The sequence below is a fragment of the Mustela nivalis genome, assembly GCF_964662115.1.
Source record: "Mustela nivalis genome assembly, chromosome: 9".
Classification (NCBI taxonomy): domain Eukaryota; kingdom Metazoa; phylum Chordata; class Mammalia; order Carnivora; family Mustelidae; genus Mustela; species Mustela nivalis.
In genome coordinates this window covers 60,525,455-60,544,633 of record NC_139028.1, presented here as the reverse complement: position 1 = coordinate 60,544,633, position 19,179 = coordinate 60,525,455, and the positions used below count along the sequence as shown (strand labels likewise).

At 34.9% G+C, this 19,179-nt stretch overlaps 1 protein-coding gene across 3 annotated transcripts in view; it reads left to right on the top strand.

The window, feature by feature from the left end:
- Window positions 1-19,179, top strand: part of ACER3 (alkaline ceramidase 3) — a 169,488-nt gene that overhangs the window by 143,622 nt on the left and 6,687 nt on the right. For all 3 annotated transcript variants that reach the window (XM_082749587.1, XM_082749589.1, XM_082749588.1), the window contains 2 exons: window positions 1,376-1,434; window positions 16,847-16,948. In XM_082749587.1, coding sequence (XP_082605713.1) covers window positions 1,376-1,434; window positions 16,847-16,948 — 161 coding nt within the window. The remainder of the gene's footprint in view (window positions 1-1,375; window positions 1,435-16,846; window positions 16,949-19,179) is intronic.

Below are 19,179 nucleotides of genomic sequence, written 5' to 3'. Positions count from 1 at the left end.
AGAGAGCCCAGAAATAGACCCTCAACTCTATGGTCAACTAATCTTAGACGAAGCAGGAATGAATGTCCAGTGGAAAAAAGACAGCCTCTTCAACAAATGGTGTTGGGAAAATTGGACCATTTCTTTACACCACACATGAAAACAGACTCAAAATGGATGAAGGACCTCAATGTGAGAAAGGAATCCTTCAAAATCCTTGAGGAGAACACGGGCAGCAACCTCTTTGACCTCAGCCACAGCAACCTCTTCCTAGGAACATCGCCAAAGGCAAGGGAAGCAAGGGCAAAAATGAACTATTGGGACTTCATCAAGATCAAAATTTTTTGCACAGCAAAGGAAACAGTTAACAAAACCAAAAGTCAACTGACAGAATGGGAGAAGATATTTGCAAATGACATATCACATAAAGGGCTAGTATCCAAAATCTATAAAGAGCTTAGCAAACTCAATACCCAAAGAACAAATAATCCAATCAAGAAATGGGCAGAGGACATAAACAGACATTTCTGCAAAGAAGATATCCAGATGGCCAACAGACACATGAAAAAGTGCTCCACATCACTCAGCATCAGGGAAATACTAATCAAAACTACAACGAATTACCACCTCACACCAGTCAGAATGGCTAAAATTAACAAGACAGGAAATGACAGATGCTGGCAAGCATGCGGAGAAAGGGGAACCCTCCTACACTATTGGTGGGAATGCAAGCTGGTGCAACCACTCTGGGAAACAGCATGGAGGTTCCTCAAAAAGTTGAGAATAGAGCTACCTTACGACCCAGCAATTGCACTACTAGGTATTTACCCTAACGATACAAACGTAGTGATCCGAAGAGGCATGTGCACCTGAATGTTTATAGCAGCAACGTCCACAGTAGCCAAACTATGGAAAGAACCTAGATGTCCATCAACAGGTGAATGGATAATGAAGTCAATCATATGATCTCCCTGATATGAGGAAGTGGAGATGCAACATGGGGGGTATGGGGGGTAGGAAAAGAATAAATGAAACAAGATGGGATCGGGAGGGAGACAAACCATAAGAGACTCTTAATTTCACAAAAGAAACGGAGAGTGGCCGGGGGAGGGGGGTAGAGAGAGGGTGGTGGGGTTATGGACATTGGGGAGGGTATGTGCTATGGTGAGTGCTGTGAAGTGTGTAAACCTGGTGATTCACAGACCTGTACCTCTGGGGCTAATAATACATTATATGTTTATTTAAAATTTTTAAAAATTAAAAAAAATTAAAAATAAAAAAAATAAAATGTAACAAAAGATAATAAATACTTACATTTTATTGAGAGGACCAATTTAATACTTCCTTTGCCAAAAAATAATGATTTTACTAACTTCATTTTTCTTTTCTTATTCAGGTCATGTATGGAATGTTGGTCTTCACATTAGTACTTCGATCTATTTATATTGTTACATGGTAAGTGGTTTGGATCAACAGTATGATTAGATTACATTCAACCAATAATCTATAGCCTAAATTGAAATAACACCCAACTCTAGCAGTGATATTGATAGAAAACTTCAGGCCAACATTTATTGTGGTATAAGATAATGAAATCTAGTTTTTTAAGCAAGGTGTTAATTAGCATCCTATAAAAACAAAAGTTCCACATTAATTTGAGGAAAATTGTATGATGGCCTCCTTTTGAGTATTTGTAATGTACATTAATGTATTGCCTTGAAAAATCCCTATAGTAAAAACAAAAATTGTTTTTGTTTCTCTGAAACTATGTGACTCAGAACCCTTCTTATAAACCACTATTTAAGGAAGAAAATGTCACAAAGATTTAGTAACTCCAGAAAGATTATTTAGGAAATAGTCATAATCTTTATAGAGTTTATGAGGATTAAATAATATTAATGTGAGTAACTTCCATGGGATCTGGCCATGCAGCATGTGCTCAATAAATGAATAACATGATTTATGGGTTTATCCTTTTTTCCTTTTTTAATTGAGCTTTTTATTTTGAGGTAATTGTAGAAGCACATGTATTAACAGAGATCCCCTACACCCTTTACCTATTTTCTCCAATGATAATGTCTTGCAAAACTGTAGTACAACATTATAACCAGGATTTGACATTGACAGAGTCAAGATGCAGAACAATTCCATTGCCACAAGCATCTGTGTTGTCCTTTTGTAGCCATACCCACTTCTCTCCTATCCCATCATCTCACCACCTATTCTTAACTCCTGGCATTCACTAATCTATCCTTCATTTATATGATTTTTTAATTTCAAAGATATTATGTAAAGGGGATCATACAGTTTATATAATAGCCTATGGGATTGGCTTTTTGCACTCAGCATAATTTACTGGAGATGAGTACAATTTGTTGAGTGTTACAGTAGTCCATCTGTTTCTATTGCTTAGTAATATTCCATGATATGGATGTATTACAGTTTAACTCTTGACCTGTTAAATGACATCTGGATTGTTTCTAGTTTTTGACTATAAAGAATAAAGTTGCTGTGAACATTTGTTTTTAGGTTTCTGTGTGAATGTAAATTTTCCTTTCTCTGGAATAAATGCCCAGAGTGGAATTGCTAAATTATGTCATGGTATATGTTTAGTTTTTCTCAGAACTGCCATACTGTTTTCCAGCTGGGTTACCATTTTACATTTCCACCAGCAGTATACTAGTAACCCAGTTTCTCTGCATTCTTGTCAATATTTCATGTTGTCACTATTTTTTTTACTTTACCCATTCTTACAGGTATGCACTAGTCTCTCATTGTGGTTTTAATTTTCATTTCCCTGATGTCTAAAGATAAACATATTTTCATGCGTTTATTTGCCATCCGTATATCCTCTTTGTTGAAATGATTGTTTGTGTCTTTACCCAATTTCTGATTGTATTGTTTCTTTTTTTTTTCAGTTGAGTTTTGAGAGTTCTTGATATATTTTAGATACTATTCCTTCATCAAATATGTAGCTAATATTTTCTCTCCCAGTCTATACCTTGTCTTCTCATACTCTTCACAGTCTTTAGTAGAGCAAAACAGTTTTTAATTTTAATGAAGTCTAACTTATCAGTTTTCATTTTATGGATCATACTTTTGGTGTCAAATATAAGGACTCTCTCCCTAACCCTAGATTCCTAGATTTTATCCTGTTCTTTTTTTTTTTTCCTAAAAGTTTTGTATAGTTTTATATTTTACATTTGAGTTCATGATTTATTTTTAGCTAACTTTCATATAAGTTATAAGGCTTAGGTCAAGGTCTTTTTTTTTTTTTTTTAACTTATGAATGTCCAGCTATCCTCGGACCACTGGTTGAGAAGACTTCCTGAAATTTCTCTACTGTATCGCTTTTGCTCTTTCCTCAAAAATGATTCATATATATATTTATGTAGGTCTATTTCTGGGTTTTTTATTTTGTTACATTAACCTGTGTGTCCCTCCACCATTGCCACACACTCTTGATTACCGTAGCTATAAATAATACAACTCTTCAAATCATGTAGACTGTTTCCTCTCAGTTCTTTTTAAAATTGTTTTTAGGTGTTTAGGTTCTTTTGTCTGTCCATAAAAATTTTACAATATATATTTAAAATTTTTGTTTGAATTTTTTTAAGAATTACATTAAACCTACATATCAATTTGCGAAGAATTCACATCTTTACTGTGTTGAGTCTTCCAGTCTTTAAACACATGTCTTTCCATTTACTTTGATTGTTCTTTGATTTTGTTTATCAGCATTTTGGAGTTTCCATTTTTTTTAAGGTTTTATTTATTTATTTGACAGGGAGAAATCACAGAAGCAAGAGAGGCAGAGAGTAGGCAGAGAAGCAGAGAGAGAGGAGGAGGCAGGCTTCCTGCTGAGCAGAGAGCCTATTGCAGGGCTCGATCCCAGGACCCTGAGATCATGACCCGAGCCGAAGGCAGAGGCTTAACCCACTGAGCCACCCAGGTGCCCCTGGAGTTTCCATTTCTTGAGCAATTGTAAATGGCATTTTATTTTTAAATTTAGGTGTCCACATGTTCTTTGCTATTATATAGAAATACAGTTGGTTTTCTTTATGTTTATCTCATATTCTGCCACCTTCTGAAAATAGTTCTAGAAGACTTTTATAGATGCCCAAGATTTGCTGCAAATAGGGCCAGTTTTTATCATCCTTTCTAATGTATATGCTTTTCATTTCCATTTTTGCCTTATTATCCTATCTAGAACTTCTAGGACTATACTGAGTAAGAGTGGTGAGAGTAGATTCCCTAGCCTTGTTTTTAGTTTTAGGGAAAATGGATTCAGTCTTTCACCATTAACTTAAGTGCAGTGTTAGCTGTATGGTTTTTGTAGATGTTCTTTATCAAGTTGAGGAAGTTCAGTTTCATCATTTTTTCAATATCAGTTGATCACCTGATTTTCTCTGTAGTCTGTGAGTATTATTGTTAATACATTGATTGATTTTCAAATACTGAACCAGCTTTGTTATTCTGAATAAACCCCACTTAATCATGGTATAAAATTATTTTTTTATTGCCAAATGATACTTGTTAATGTTTTGTTAAGGATTTTTACATCTATAATCATGAAGGATATTGATTTATAGGTTTATTTTTTGTTTCACAGTTCTGGAGGCTAGAAGTCAGAAATCAAGGTGTCAGTATGGCCGTGATTCCTTTGAAACCTGTGAGGGAATCCATCCTTACTTCTTAGCTTCTAGTGATTTGCTGACAATCTTTGGCACTCTTTGACTTTTATCCACATAATTTCAATCTCTGCCTTTGTCATACCATGGTGTTGTCCTTGTATTTCCGTGTATTTGCATGGGTTTTTTTCTTGTAAGAACATCAGTCATATTGGACGAGGAGCCCACTCTACTCCAGTATAACCTCATTTTAACTAATTATATCTGCAGTGACCCTATTCCAAATAAGGTCACATTCTGAGATACTGGGACTTAGGTCTTCAACATACCCTTTCTCAGGGGAAAAATTTAACCTACAGCAGTGCTTTTCCCTGCACCACTTAAAATATGCAGTTATAACTACATCAGACAGTATTACAATTTTTGCCCCACCATAAACATAGTTTAGAAATTCAAAAGGGAAAGAAAAATAAATGTATTACATTTACTCATATTTTTACTCGTTCCATTTTTCTTTCTTCCTCTCTAACATTCTAAGATTCCTTCTCTCCTCATTTCTTTTCTGTTTAGAAAACTTCCTTAGACATTCTTTTTAGGGTTGATCTGTTGGCATTATATCCTCTAGGTTTTTCTTCATATGACAATGTATCTTGATTTCTTCACTGGATACAGAATTCTAGGTTGACAGTTCTCTTTCAGAACTTTAAAACTTTCTAATGGCCTTCAGGTTTTCTGACGAGAGATCCTGTCATTCAAATCGTTTATTTCCTATGGTAGGAGAGGTGTTGCTTCTCTCACCTTTTTTAGGATTTCCCCTTGTCTTTAGTTTTCAAAATGTTATCTGTGATGTGTCTTGATGTGGTTTTTTTTTTTGGGTTAACATGTTTGAGGTTAGCTCAGTTTCTTGAATCTGTGGGTTTATAGTGTTCTTTTTGTTGTGGGGGGGAAGAGTTTTTTGGCTAAATTTGAAAGTTTCTCAGCCCTGCCTTTCTTCTCTCCTTCCGGGACACTAATAACACGAATGCCAGATCTTTTGTTATAGTCCCACCTTCTTATGGTCTGATGAGGAAGTCAGTCTAGACTCCCCACTCAGTCTTGCAGCATGGATGGGGGTGAGGCTAGAGGCTATTCTGTAGCAAAACATCATAGTGTGTAGCTATAAAATATTAGTTACTATGTAAATTTTAGTCTTGCTAGGCTGCCTCTTTCCTGGTCATTTGGCTAGAGAGAGCAGGCTTTTGTTGGGCTGGGGTTTTTCTTTGTCTGTACCTAGTGGCATTTCTGGGTTGCTATCATTTTCATTTCCAGCTCTGGAATATATAAGGCAAAAAGAAAACACAGAATATACCAGTGTAGTGTAAGTCATGTCCCACAGTCTCTAGCCAGTTGGCCGCCTTCTCTCCACCTTTCAGAGTCTTCTTATGTTTGTTTTTATATAATATTCAGGATTTTTAATTGTACTTAGTGGGAAGAGCAAGGGAAAGTGTGCCTGTTTAATCTTCCCAGAAGCAGAAGTCCCTTATTTATTCTGCTTTTATTTAATTTTTTTAAAAAGATTTTATTTATTAGAGAGATCACAAGTAGGCAGAGAGGCAGGAAGGGGGGGGGGGGGAAGCAGGCTCCCCCCCGAGCAGAAAGCCCGATGTGGGGTTGATCCCAGGACCTTGAGATCATGACCTGAGCCAAAGGCAGAGGCTTAACCCACTGAGCCACCCAGGCGCCCCTATTCTACTTTTAATCTAGGCATCGTAGGGAAGGGTAAAGAAGCATAAAATACAGTTCTTGCCCTAAATCAAGTCCAAAAGATAGGATACCAATACTTGTAGAAACACAAATGACAGTTCTGTAAAAAGTGGTTTAACAGTGGAAGTCCTAGGAGATAAAACACCTTTTTTTATCTGTCTTGCCACAGCTATTTTCTTATATCTCTATTTGGTGATCATTTCATTTAGTATTGTTCATTGTTTACCTGTCTTGTCCATCTATGTTGTGTTTCTTGAAGTCTTAGTTATCATGGTAATTCCTGGAATTCAGAAGAGTGGTTATCAGTAAAGATATTTTAAAATCAGAAAGAACTTGTTTTCTGGGGAATTTTTTGTTGTGGTGGTGGTTTTTTAACTATGACAAGATATATCTGAAAGTCTCTTTTGTAACAAAACATTTAGAAATTGTGGATAAAGCACAACACACATCCTTTTAAATGCATAGCTGAACTCAAAAAAAAAATGTAAAGAAAATTCTAAAGTATCAAATGTGGAGAAGGAACTGAAAACTAAACTGACAAATGAGTTCTGAAATTATGAGCAGTTACAAGACACCTTGTCTTTTAGCCTCAGTTTTAGGTAGGAAAAGTGACTCCCCTGTGAATTTGTAGTCACTGTTCTGCCTTCCCATAGATTTTGGATTCAAGTACAGATTACTTTTATGGTCTGGGAAACTTCAAGGTCTAAAATTATCTTAAACTGATCCAACGTTCCTAGAGCCCCAGTATATCTGAGGGAAGCAAAAGCAAATTATCTTTAAAGAAATGCAGTTTCATGTAAGCCCCATAGGATTTCTGCATATTGGATGGAGATCAAACAAGTGTGCACAATCAATTCCAAAACCAGAGAAGGAAGTAAACTACCATAAGTAAAAGTCAGGAGAAACACAAATCAGTTAGAAATGAACTCCCCCAAATCAGATACTGAAATATAAAATAACTATTTAGAAAATATTTAGTAAAATGAAATATAAAATGAAAAGGAACATGAGATTATCAAAAGTGAAATTCCAGATTTGAAAAAGAATCAAAGAACTTCCAACATTAAAAATATATATTGAAATTTAAAAAGTCCAATGGATAAGCTAAAAATTAAATTAGACACAGATGAAGAGAGAATTAATTAAATTGGAAGGCAAGTCTAAAGAAATAAGCCAAAAAGCATTACAGGGAAATAACAGTCCTTATCATGGGTCCAAGGGAAAGAATAGCAAAACCTGAGGGGCCCCTGGGTGGCTCAGTGGGTTAAAGCCCCTGCCTTCTGCTCAAGGTCCTGGGATCAAGCCCCGCATCGGGCTCTCTGCTCAGCAGAAAGCCTGCTTCCCTTCCTCTCTCTCTGCCTGCCTCTCTGCCTAATTGTGATCTCTGTCTGCCAAATAAATAAAATCTTAAAAAAAAAAAAAAGAACAGCAAAAATTGGGACAGAATAGATATTCAAAGAGATAGTACATATAATGTAGATGCTAGAAACTAAAAGCTGTATTTCCCTTATTTCTTTTGCTGGTAAGTTTCCAGATACATTCAGGTTCTGCCAATCACATGTATTCACATAAGATTGAATTCAGAACCAAGTTAACTGGGGGAGAGAAATGGTAGTATGTAAAGCATCCATTTACTAGTATGAATCTAGGTGTGCATCATGGCTCTGGAAACAAGTGTGATGATAGCTTCCTGATATATGAATTATAGCTAAGGTTATCATATGATGCTGGGTGCAGCAGTGGTCCAGAGGTTTCCCAATTCTCCAGCTTCCTAAATGTGAAAAAGAAGAAAGTTCCTTTGGCAAGATAATTCTGTGGTAGTGTTCATGAGTCATTTCTAGAGAGCCTAATACTTGCTCACTCATCATTTTGGTTGGAATTGATTGTTAAATTCTTTTCTGCTCTAAATAGAGCTATTATTTGCAGCTGAGTTCTGATTGTTACCTGTAGAAAAAGCATACTGAAATTGCTGAAATCCAAAGACAGAGATCTTAATACATCCAGAGACAGAAGATGTATTAACAAGGGAATAGTCAACAACAGACTTATCAACAGCAACAATGGAAGCCAAAACACAGTAGACTATTATCTTCAAAATGCTGAGAGAAATTAACCATCAACTTAGAATTGTATACCCAAATATCCTTCAAAAACAGGGACAAGATAAAGGCATTTTAAAACAACAAAAATGGGAAAAGTTTGCCAATATACCTCACTAAAAGACTTTCCTTTTAGGAACTACTTTAGCTGGTGCCAAAAAAAAAAATTATATATATATATATATATATAGATAGATAGATAGATAGATATAGATATCAATATCTAGATATCTTTTGGATTATCTGAATAAAATATTGTGACTATTTCATATCTAATTTGAGATATAGATATATCGATATCTAGATATCTATATCTATATCTCTTTTGGATTATCTGAACAAAATATTGTGATTTTTTCATATCTAATTTGAGATTTTTTTAAATGAAACTAAAGTAGTAGACAGAATAATATGAGATACAAGGGGATAATCTTAGTTACATAGTTAGTTCCTAAGGTCCTTTTTATTTGGGAAGAAGATACAGACAGTGATTAATTTTAGATTTTACGTGTGTGTTTTTGATAGCCATTAGAAACAGCAATTGATTTTGTAGTGACTTTCAAAAACATGAGGGAGTAAATGGAATTATATAACTGAATGCAAAAGAAATTGGGAAAAGAAGGGTAAAAGGGGAAGCAGAGAGAAATCAGAACAAATTCAAAGCAGAAAATAAAGGGGTAGAAATAATTCAAAATATATTAATAATCACAGTAAATATAAATGGACAAAGCTAAGCAATTAAAAAACAAAGACTCTCAAGCATGGAAAAGAAATCCAGCTATGTGTTATTCATAAAAAGCGTGATTAAAATATAAATATACAGTATGTTGCACACACAAAACATACTTAGCTTAAGAATTTTATCTCCTTTCTCAGAAGGTACCAGTTGCAAACAGGAATGAACTAGGAGCCAAAATGTGAAATTTCATTTTCATTTGAAGCAGCTTTGTGCAGTTAGTAATTCCTAGTTTAAACTGTAACTGAACATTGTGGCTGCATATGTATTATTTTATACTGTACTTTTCCCATCACTGAGGTTTGGACTTTAATAAAAGAAATTCCATAGTTTTTAAATGATGGGTTTTTTTTTTTTTTTTAAGATTTATATATTTGACAGAGAGAGAGACAGCAGCAAGAGAGGGAACACAAGCAGGGGGAGTGGAGGAGGAAAAAGCAGGCTTCCCACCAAGTAGGGAGTCCGATGTGGGGCTCAGTCCCAGGACCCTGGGATGATGACTTGAGGTGAAGGCAGACACTTAACAACACTGAGCCACACAGGCACCACAGAAATTCCATAGTTTTTAATATCATAAAATGAGAATATTTCAACAGTATATTCTAGATAGCAATATACTAATTGAAGTGAATGCTTGTATATATTAAGTTATAGCCTTAAACCTTTGTTTCTAATGCCTTAACTGTCAAATGATTAAAACTTAAAAGCACAGTATTTTCTAGTACTAAAAAGTAGGTATTTTATAAAAATTATTTTAAAATTATACAAATTTTATAAAATCATATATAAAATTAAAAAGCAAGTATTTTATAATACTAGAAAAATATTATAGTCAGCATGCTAGACCAAGAAGTAAACACTAAAGTGACTAGAGCAGGTACTGATGCTGTCAGTGTTTAGCTCTATGTGTTTCGCTGTGTTTGTGCTACAAAAGTGCCATATTAGACTGTAACTAGCTAGTACTGCTGCCTTATGTAACTCCAAAGAGGAAAACAGGACTTGATTAACTGAGTGCTCGTTTCTTTTAAGACATTGCTATTATCCTTGGCTTGGATAGGTCATGCAGATTTATGTGGCTGCTATTTTCATTTACTTAGCATTACTTTAATACCTTGAATGGAGAACCAGACATTCTCTCTTCACCTGACTAGCAATGGCTATTTAACTGTAGTAGCAAAACAAACAAACAAAAAAACATTTTTTATGAAAATTGGTGACAGCTGGCACTTAAGATCCAAAGAGTTGTTTATATTTCATGCATAAGATGCTCTCTGCCCAAAGCTCTGAAAGACTTTAAGATAGAAAGTAATACTACAATACTGAATTTTCATAGAATTATTACATTTGATAATAAAACCCACCTATTTGGGGCACCTGGGTGGGTCAATGGGTTAAGCCTCTGCCTTTGTCTCAGGTCATGATCTCTGGGTCCTGGGCTCGAGCTCTGCATCAGGCTCTCTGCTCAGCAGGGGCCTGCTTCGCGCACGCGCTCTCTCTCTCTCTCTCTCTGCCTACCTTTCTACCTACTTGTGATCTCTCTCTGTCAAATAAATAAGATTTTTTTAAAATCTTAAAAAAAAAAAACCCCACCTGATTAGTCTCAGAAAATCCACATAAATACACAGTACTTTTTTTTTTTAAAGGGTATAAAAACAGTATGTGCCACACAAATACTGACTAAAAGAAAGTTGGACTAGCCATTTTAATAACAAAAAAAATTAAAGCTTTATTTAAAACAAATGTGTTTGCTACATTATTATTAAAAGATTTAATTTATTAGGAAAAAAAGCAATTCTAAACCTTTTATGGAAAATTTTAAGCAAAAATTGACAGAATTACAAAGAGATGTGCATCAGTGCTGCATCATGCTGAAATATTTTAACACAATAAACATATTAGCCAGGATGTGGACAAAATTTAAATAATACAATAACAAATTGATTTAATATATTTAAATTAAAGAAGTTTGGTCTTTTCAAGAATGCATGAAGTAGTTATTAAATCTACCAGACAATAGTTTTATTTTATTTTTTTATTAACATATAATTTATTATTTGCCCCAGGGATATAGGTCTGTGAATCATGAGGCTTACATATTTCACAGCACTCACCATAGCACATACCTTCCCCAATGTCCATAACCCAGCCACCCTAACCTTACTCCCCCAGCCCTCAGCAGCCCTCAGTTTGTTTCATGAGGTTAAGAGTTTCTTATGGTTCAGACACTAGTTTTAAAGCAAGGTTCAGCAAACTTTAAGTATAACATGTTCTCTGACTATAGTATAATTAGTTAAAACAGAATTAGTCAAAATAGCCCATGTATTTGGAAATTTAAAACCATACTTGTAAATAAAAGTTAAAAAAAAATGCAGTAGAAATAATACTTATACAGTAATCACAGTGAAAGTGCCACAGATCAAGTACTACAAAGTACTGGTTATTAGCCAGAAATTTATGCCTTAGATGTTTACATTAGGAGCAGAGAAACTGAAGAATAATGAATTAAGCATACAACTTAAATAATTAGAAAAAAGATCAATAGAATCAATCCACACAAATGAAGAATGGGACTATGAAAGGGCAGAAATTAAAGAAAAGAAAACATATAATATTGAAGATCAACATCTTCAATCTAATTTTCCTCCCTTCCGAAACCCTACTAAGATCCAATAAAGCATAAACCCACAAGAAGACTGAATAAAATACTTAAAGCTAGAAAACAGATGGATTACTGCTAACCCGAGAAAGCCAAATTTTAAACAAAGAACCTCCAGTTTACATCATAATTTTATCAAGTATCAAGTATCAAGCATTAACCAACAGACAGTTTAGAAAAGCAGATGAAATTGGGTTCTAAAATAAGGAGGGCTGGTTAAAAGCCTTAAGAAGATGTTAAATGCTCACATCCCCTCACCTACACCATACCATGGAAGAACTACAGGAGCCTATAGGTTTATTCTCTGGTAATGGTGAACAATGTCTCTAGACTGGGTTTTGCCAGACAGTGAGCATGTCAGAGAAATTGGGTGACCTTATGCACTTTGAATGTTGAATGTAAAAACCTCTAAGCAGAGAATTGAGAGGATCTTCTTTTAGGGAATATGAGAAGCCTTTAAAGACCTAAAGATACTGATTTGGGAGTTCCCTAACAATTGGCCCAGCAAAATAACCCTACAGTAAAGGTTACTACTCTTAGGGCCTCAACCACATGCTTAGAGTTTGTGGTCACCTTTTTAGTTTCCCATTCTTAAGAATGAGGAGAAAGTGCCAGACAAGAGGAATACATCCAGTATGAAAGACAGAGGCCAAAACAAATAAGGGGCTGCGGGGGTGGGGTGGGGAATCAACTTAGAAGAAACAACTTATGCATGAAAGAGAAAACTTCAAATATAACAAAACAACAAATACCATTAATCCATTCATGTTTCTAGAAATACACAATATCTATGAAATCAAGAGTAAGATGCAAGACAAAAAAAGGAGCATTCAGAGAATTCCCCCCACCAAAGATACTAAAAATATGGTAAAACTGATCACTGAAGCAAATGGTTTGAAAGATACAGTTGAAGAAGTCACTGGAATTCCTTCTCCTGAACATATATTGTGATTGCATTATGGTCCATCATCCCCCATCCACCAATAAGAATCTACCACAGGAAAGGCACTAACCATGGTCTGGTCCAGAGTAAATAAGAGCACAAGGCCTCAGGACCCTTAGGCCCACTCATCACCACTGCTGTGGAGAAACAGCAGTGGTGATGAAGTGTTTCCTCATGTCTGTGGGCTTCACAGCAGAAAAGACAGAAGCAAACACACACACACACACACACAAACCTGGGTGCCATCAGGATGATGAGAAAGAAATGGAGAAGAGACTCAATAGAAATATTACTAGGCCAGATGCAAAGACAGTGCAGATAAAATGGAAGGGAAGGAATCATTACCAAAATTACTTAAAATACCCTGCATTTGAAAGACATGAATTATTACATTGAAATAGCCACTGGCTACTCAATACAATGGGTAGAAATAGACCCATGCCAGTTTCAGAATTCTTGACAAGGAAGACTCCACAAGTTTGTAGGGTTAGAAGGCAGATATACATATGAAGGATCAGAAATCAGAATGGTTTGGGGCTTGTCAAAACAAAACTGGCAGCTAGAATTCTAGAATTTTAACTTAGAATCCTACAGCCAACCAGACTACCAGCTCATATATTTGAGTTCTCAAAAAAAAAAAAAAAACCAAACCCTTATAACCCGTAAACTATTATGGAAACCTCCTGAAGGATGTATAATGAGAGAGTAAACAGAAAAGGAGGAAGACATGAGATAACAAGACATAGGAAATCCAACATTGAGAGGGGTAAAGGCAATTCTCAGGGTGAAGAGGAAGGGAAGGAATTTCTCAGCTGATAGCTATACACTAGTGAGAAAGGTAGTTCAGAGTAAAGCAATGTTACACCACACCCATGTGTGTTGAGGGCCTTCTGTATTACCCATTCTCATACCTGATAATAATGGGTAGTCTGTCCCCAGAATCTTATCTGTACTTAGCTTGTAGGGACCATGTGCTGATGAAATTCTTGCTCTCTCCTCTGTACCCTGCTGCCTGGATAACCAAAGACATTCATTTCACCCCACAGAAGAATTTTGCTTTGAACTACCGCTGAGAGCTGAAGATTGGCCCTGGTAAGTAAGCTTAGAAGCAGAAAATAGAGAGTACCCTTCTCCCATTGATCATATTTTGTCACATCTCAGCATCTGGCCCACACTGCAACCCTGCCAGATGCCTTCACTTTGTTGAGCCCTGTGTTTCCTGGGACTCATTCTTGCCTCCCCTAAATGGGGTTATGATATACTCTGAAAAGCTGAAGACAGACTGTGACTCTCTTAACCTAATCTTCTGTGAGAACCTTCATCAAACAGTGGCAATAATGCTTTTTCCTCTGCACAGCCAGGTTTGTGCTTTCCTGATGGTTTTTAAATTACCCTTTTTCATTCATTTATATACAAATACTAACAGGTAAAAATAAGAAAATATTTGAGAAAATCTATTCTTATCGTTCACTATACTTTTTAAAAAAAAGGAGAAAAAGTACAAAGTGTTTTTTAAAAAAGTTATCTTTAAAATGAATAAAACAAGAATATGTATTATCACCACTTCTTTTCAAGACTAATATTGAAGGCTTTTCCAATAATAGTATTTGCAGATCACATGATCATGTACAGAAAATGTCATAGGACATGTACAAAAAAACTCCTAGGAGTAATAAATTGGAATTCAGCAAGGTCATAAAATTCAAATGAATATTCAAAATTCATATTTCTATATATTAGCAGCAAATAATTGAAAAGAGAAATTTCAAAAGTACAGTTTCCAGTAGCACCAAAACACATTAGATGTTTAAAGATTAAAATTTAGTGACTGTATGTAGGACCTGCATATGGGAAACTACAACAAACAGTTTTTTGCTGAAGGAAATTAAAGAAGACCTAAAGAAACAGATAGGTGAGCCATTTTCATGGATTAGAAATCTCAATATTGTTAAGATGTCAGTTCTTCCCAACTGATCTGCAATCACAATCAAGATCTTTACAGGCTTTTTGGTAAAAATTGAGAAACTGATACTGAAATTTATAAGGGAATAAAAAGGATCTAGAAGAACTAAAGCAGTTAAAATATATATATATATGACATGGGCGCCTGGTGGCACCATTGGTTAGGCCTCTGCTTTCGGCTCAGGTTACGGTCCCCGGGTCCTGGGATCGGGCTCCCTGCTAAGTGGGGAGTCTGCTTCTCTTGCTCCTTCCTATCTTCACGCTCTCACGTGCGCTCTCTCTCAAATGAATAAATAAAATCTTAAAAAAAAAAAAGAAAAAGAATGACAAAGTTAGATGACTTAACACTCCTTAATTTAGTCTGTGGTACACTGATCAAGACAATGTGGTATTGGTGGTAAAAATGAAATATAGATCAGTAAAACATCCTCAAGTAGACTATTCATCTGTATTGACCTGATGTTAAGTAAACATTCAAAGGTAATTCTGTGGGGGAAAAGATAATCTTTTCAATAAATTGTCCTAAAACAACTGGATATTCTTATTTTAAAAATGAACTTAAACTCCTGCCATTACAAAATTTAATGCCATTATAAAAATTACTAGAATTGAATCATATCCCTAAATGTAAAAGCTAAAATTATAAAACTTCTAGAAGAAATTATAGAAGTCTTTGCAGACAGCCTTTAGTTAAGTGAAGTTATTAGATAGGATACAAAAAATACAAACTATAGTGAAAAAAATTGATAAATTGAACTTTACCAAAATAACAATTTTTTTTCTTCAAGAGACATTAAAAAAGTGAAAAACAAATCACAGATTTGAAAAAATTACAAAATATATATCCAACAAAGGACTTAAAGTTTAGAATATATAAAGAATTCTTACAACTCAATAAGAAGGCAAACAATTTTTTAAAATAGGCAAAGATTCAACAAACAGTAACAAAGAAGATTAACATGGATGGCAAATAGGGCACAAGAAGATGTTCCATAACATCATTGAGGAGATGCAAATTAAAACAATGTTAAGATACCATTGACATCTCCAAGGAACAAGTAAAATGAAAAAATCTACCCATGTTATATGAAGTGTTGGTGGGGATATAGAACAAAAAACTCATACACTGCTGGTGGAAATGTAAAATGATACAATCACTTAGGAAAACAGATTAACAGTGTCTTAATAAGTTTGACATTCACCTGCTGTACAATTCAACTATCCTTCACCTTTTTACCCAATAGAAATGAAAGCAAACATTCATACAAAAACTTAGCTATCAGTGTTCATAGCTGTTTTATTTGTTATAGAAAAAAATGGAAACAACATTAGTGTCCAGCAACATTTGGACAGATAAACAAATTGTGGTATATCCACACAATGGAATACCACTCAGTGATTAAAGGAAATGAAGTCTTGATACACATAACAACATGGATGAGTTTTAAAATAATTATGCCAAGTGAAAGAAGCTATACAATGAAGAGGATGTATTGTGTTATTCCATTTATATAATGTTCTAACTAGCTTTTGGAGATGATGGATATGTTTAGTATCTTGATTGTAGTGTTTCATGGATACATACAAATGTACTGATCAAATGTACACTTGAAATATAGTCAGTTAAATTGTAAGTCAGTGATACATCATTGAAGCCATAAAAATATATAAGCTACTGTTCTTATTTTGGGTAACTCACTAAGCTTCAGTTTTCTTATCGGTGAAGTGAAAAAACTAATACTTGTCTCACAGGGTTTATTTGAAGATTTTATTCATTTACCTGTGTATCTAATTGCAGAGCAGGTGACTCAGTCAATGTTAATTCTGTTGCAGCACGACCTACTTCTTCCAGGGAACTGAAAAAGTTATTGGGGGCCTTCAGATTACTTTCTTGAAACACTTAGCAAAGTCTTAATGGCATATTCTCTCTCATTTTTAATGGCTAAATGTAATAGGCAATTAAGAGAATTTAATACATAGGTTTGCATTTAATACTAATGGAAACCTTTCCTTTTCCTGAAAGCAGTGGCTTCAAGCGCTGAACATGACGTGACTTAACAAAATTTCAGTTTGCTGTTCTTTTTTTTTTTCCCACAGGGTTTATCCATGGCTCAGAGGACTGGGTTATACATCCTTGGGCATATTTTTAATGGGGTTTCTATTATGGAACATAGATAACATCTTTTGTGATTCACTGAGGTAAGATACATTTTTGGAAGCAATTTATTAAGCAGAAAATTTCATAAGCATATAGAATTACTAGTGCCATGAAATGAATTTTTGCCATTGTTAAGTTAAATTCTGAGAATACTTGTTTAATTAACCTAAAAATTTGGACCTAAGACTATTTCATAATATCTATAGGGATTTTTGTGTGTATATATCACAGAATTATAGAGTTGACCAGATGTTAATTAGGCCTCTGAAATCTGTCTAATCTGCTGTGTTGAAGAAATACTAAGGATTTGTAAGAAGCATATAAGATTCATGTATATAATTTTGTACTTTAATATACTTAATGTTATTTTCTAAGAAAGGCAAGTGTTCTCTTTACCACTTTGTCAGCAATTATGTATTGATTAGAGTTTGAATTTTGGGTCTCTGGGCTTAGTCTATCACCAAGATAAATATCTTTCTGTACCTCAGTTTCCATGAAATGAACATGTTCAACAGGTTAAGCGAATGGGTCCTTCCAACTCAAAATTTTGTGCCTAAAGTTTTGCATAAACACATAAATTGAAAAGCACCAGAGAGAGGCAATCAGCAAAATTCAGACGGTGAGAAATCTACAAGATAAATGACGTGTTCTCTTCGGCATAAATTGCAGAGGGGGTAAAAAAAGAGGAACATACAGATTAAAAGAGACTTAAGGGCGCCTGAGTGGCTCATTCAGTTAAGTATCCAACTCTTGATTTTGGTTCAGGTTGTGATGGCAGGGTGGAGAGATGGAGCCCTGTGTGTCAGCCTCTGTGCTCAGCATGGAGTCTGGGATTCTCTCTCTCCCTCTGCCCCTCCCCCTACAGGTGTGCTTGTGTACATTCGCACTCTGTCTGGAAGGGAGGAAGGAAGAAAGAAAAAGAGGAAAGAAAATATTTAAAAGTATATGAGACTTAAGAGATAGGGTGTATCAACCAAATGCAATGTTCATTTTTTTAAAATTTTGATTCAAGCAAAACAACTGCAAAACAAAATTTTAAACTCATGAGACAATTGGAACTTTAATCAGCAATTGAATACTTCATGATATTAAGAGATTATTGTTAATATTTTATATGTGAAAATGGTATTACTGTTATGTTTTAAATAGCTGTTTTTTTTTAAAGTCTATTTATTTATTTATTAAAGCAAACACAAGTGGGATAGAGGGACAGGTAGAGAGAATCATAAGCAGACACCATGCTGAGTGTGAAGCCCTACTTGGGGCTTGATCTTGTGACCCCGAGATCAAGAGTCAACCATCTGTACCACCCAGGCACCCTATAAAGAGCTTTTAATCTTTAGAGACACATACTGAAATATTTAGAATTAAAATGATACAGTATCTAGGATTTGCTTCAAAATATGGAAGGGGGGAAGTGGATGTGAGTCTCAATAGTTGGTTAAGTTATTTAAATTGTTGAACCTGGATAATGGATACACTATAATTTTGCTCACTTTTGCACATGTTTAAAATTTCCCATAATAAAAAATTAAATAAGTAAATATATATTTTAAATGTACAAACAAACTAGTAATATACCTTGCTTAGAAAACTAAGTTCTGAATGAGTGATTCTGAATCTGTATTACTCATCAGAAGCCCCATTAGAGAGAGCACTTACGCTGCCAAGATAAGTCATCATCTTCTGGGTTAAAAGCCACTAAGAAATGAAGAAGGTTCTTAGAGATGGTAATTGTCTCAAAAATTCATGAGATATCTAGAGAAGTAGTTTTAAATTGATTGTTTTCCTTCCTTCCAGTAAATGAGAAATTAATATGGTACACACTTTAATCAAAAGATGTAGAATTTGAGACTCAGCTATGCCACTTGGCTGAGTGACTTGGGCAACTCGGTCTCTGAATTTTAGGTTCTTCATCTGTAAAGCAAAGCTAATAATAGCCACTTCAAAGACTCACTATGAAGTGAAATAATATTTACCAAAAGTACTTTATAGACTGTAAGGTGCTCATCTAAGATGGAGGTTGTGTGTAGGGCAGGGAAAAGCATGTATCTGACTTCTTGAGTGAATAGCTACGTAGACCAGTGTTTCCCAGATTGTGTTCCAGGAAACACTTGTTTCAGGAATTGTTAGTAATATATTATTTGAAGAAAGGGCTCTGTCCATTAGTACATTACCTAAAAAACAAACAAACAAACAAAAAAACTCTTGTGTAGTTCTGATAGGACTTCTCAAAGCCTTCATTCTATTAATAGACATTGCAGTCTCCAGG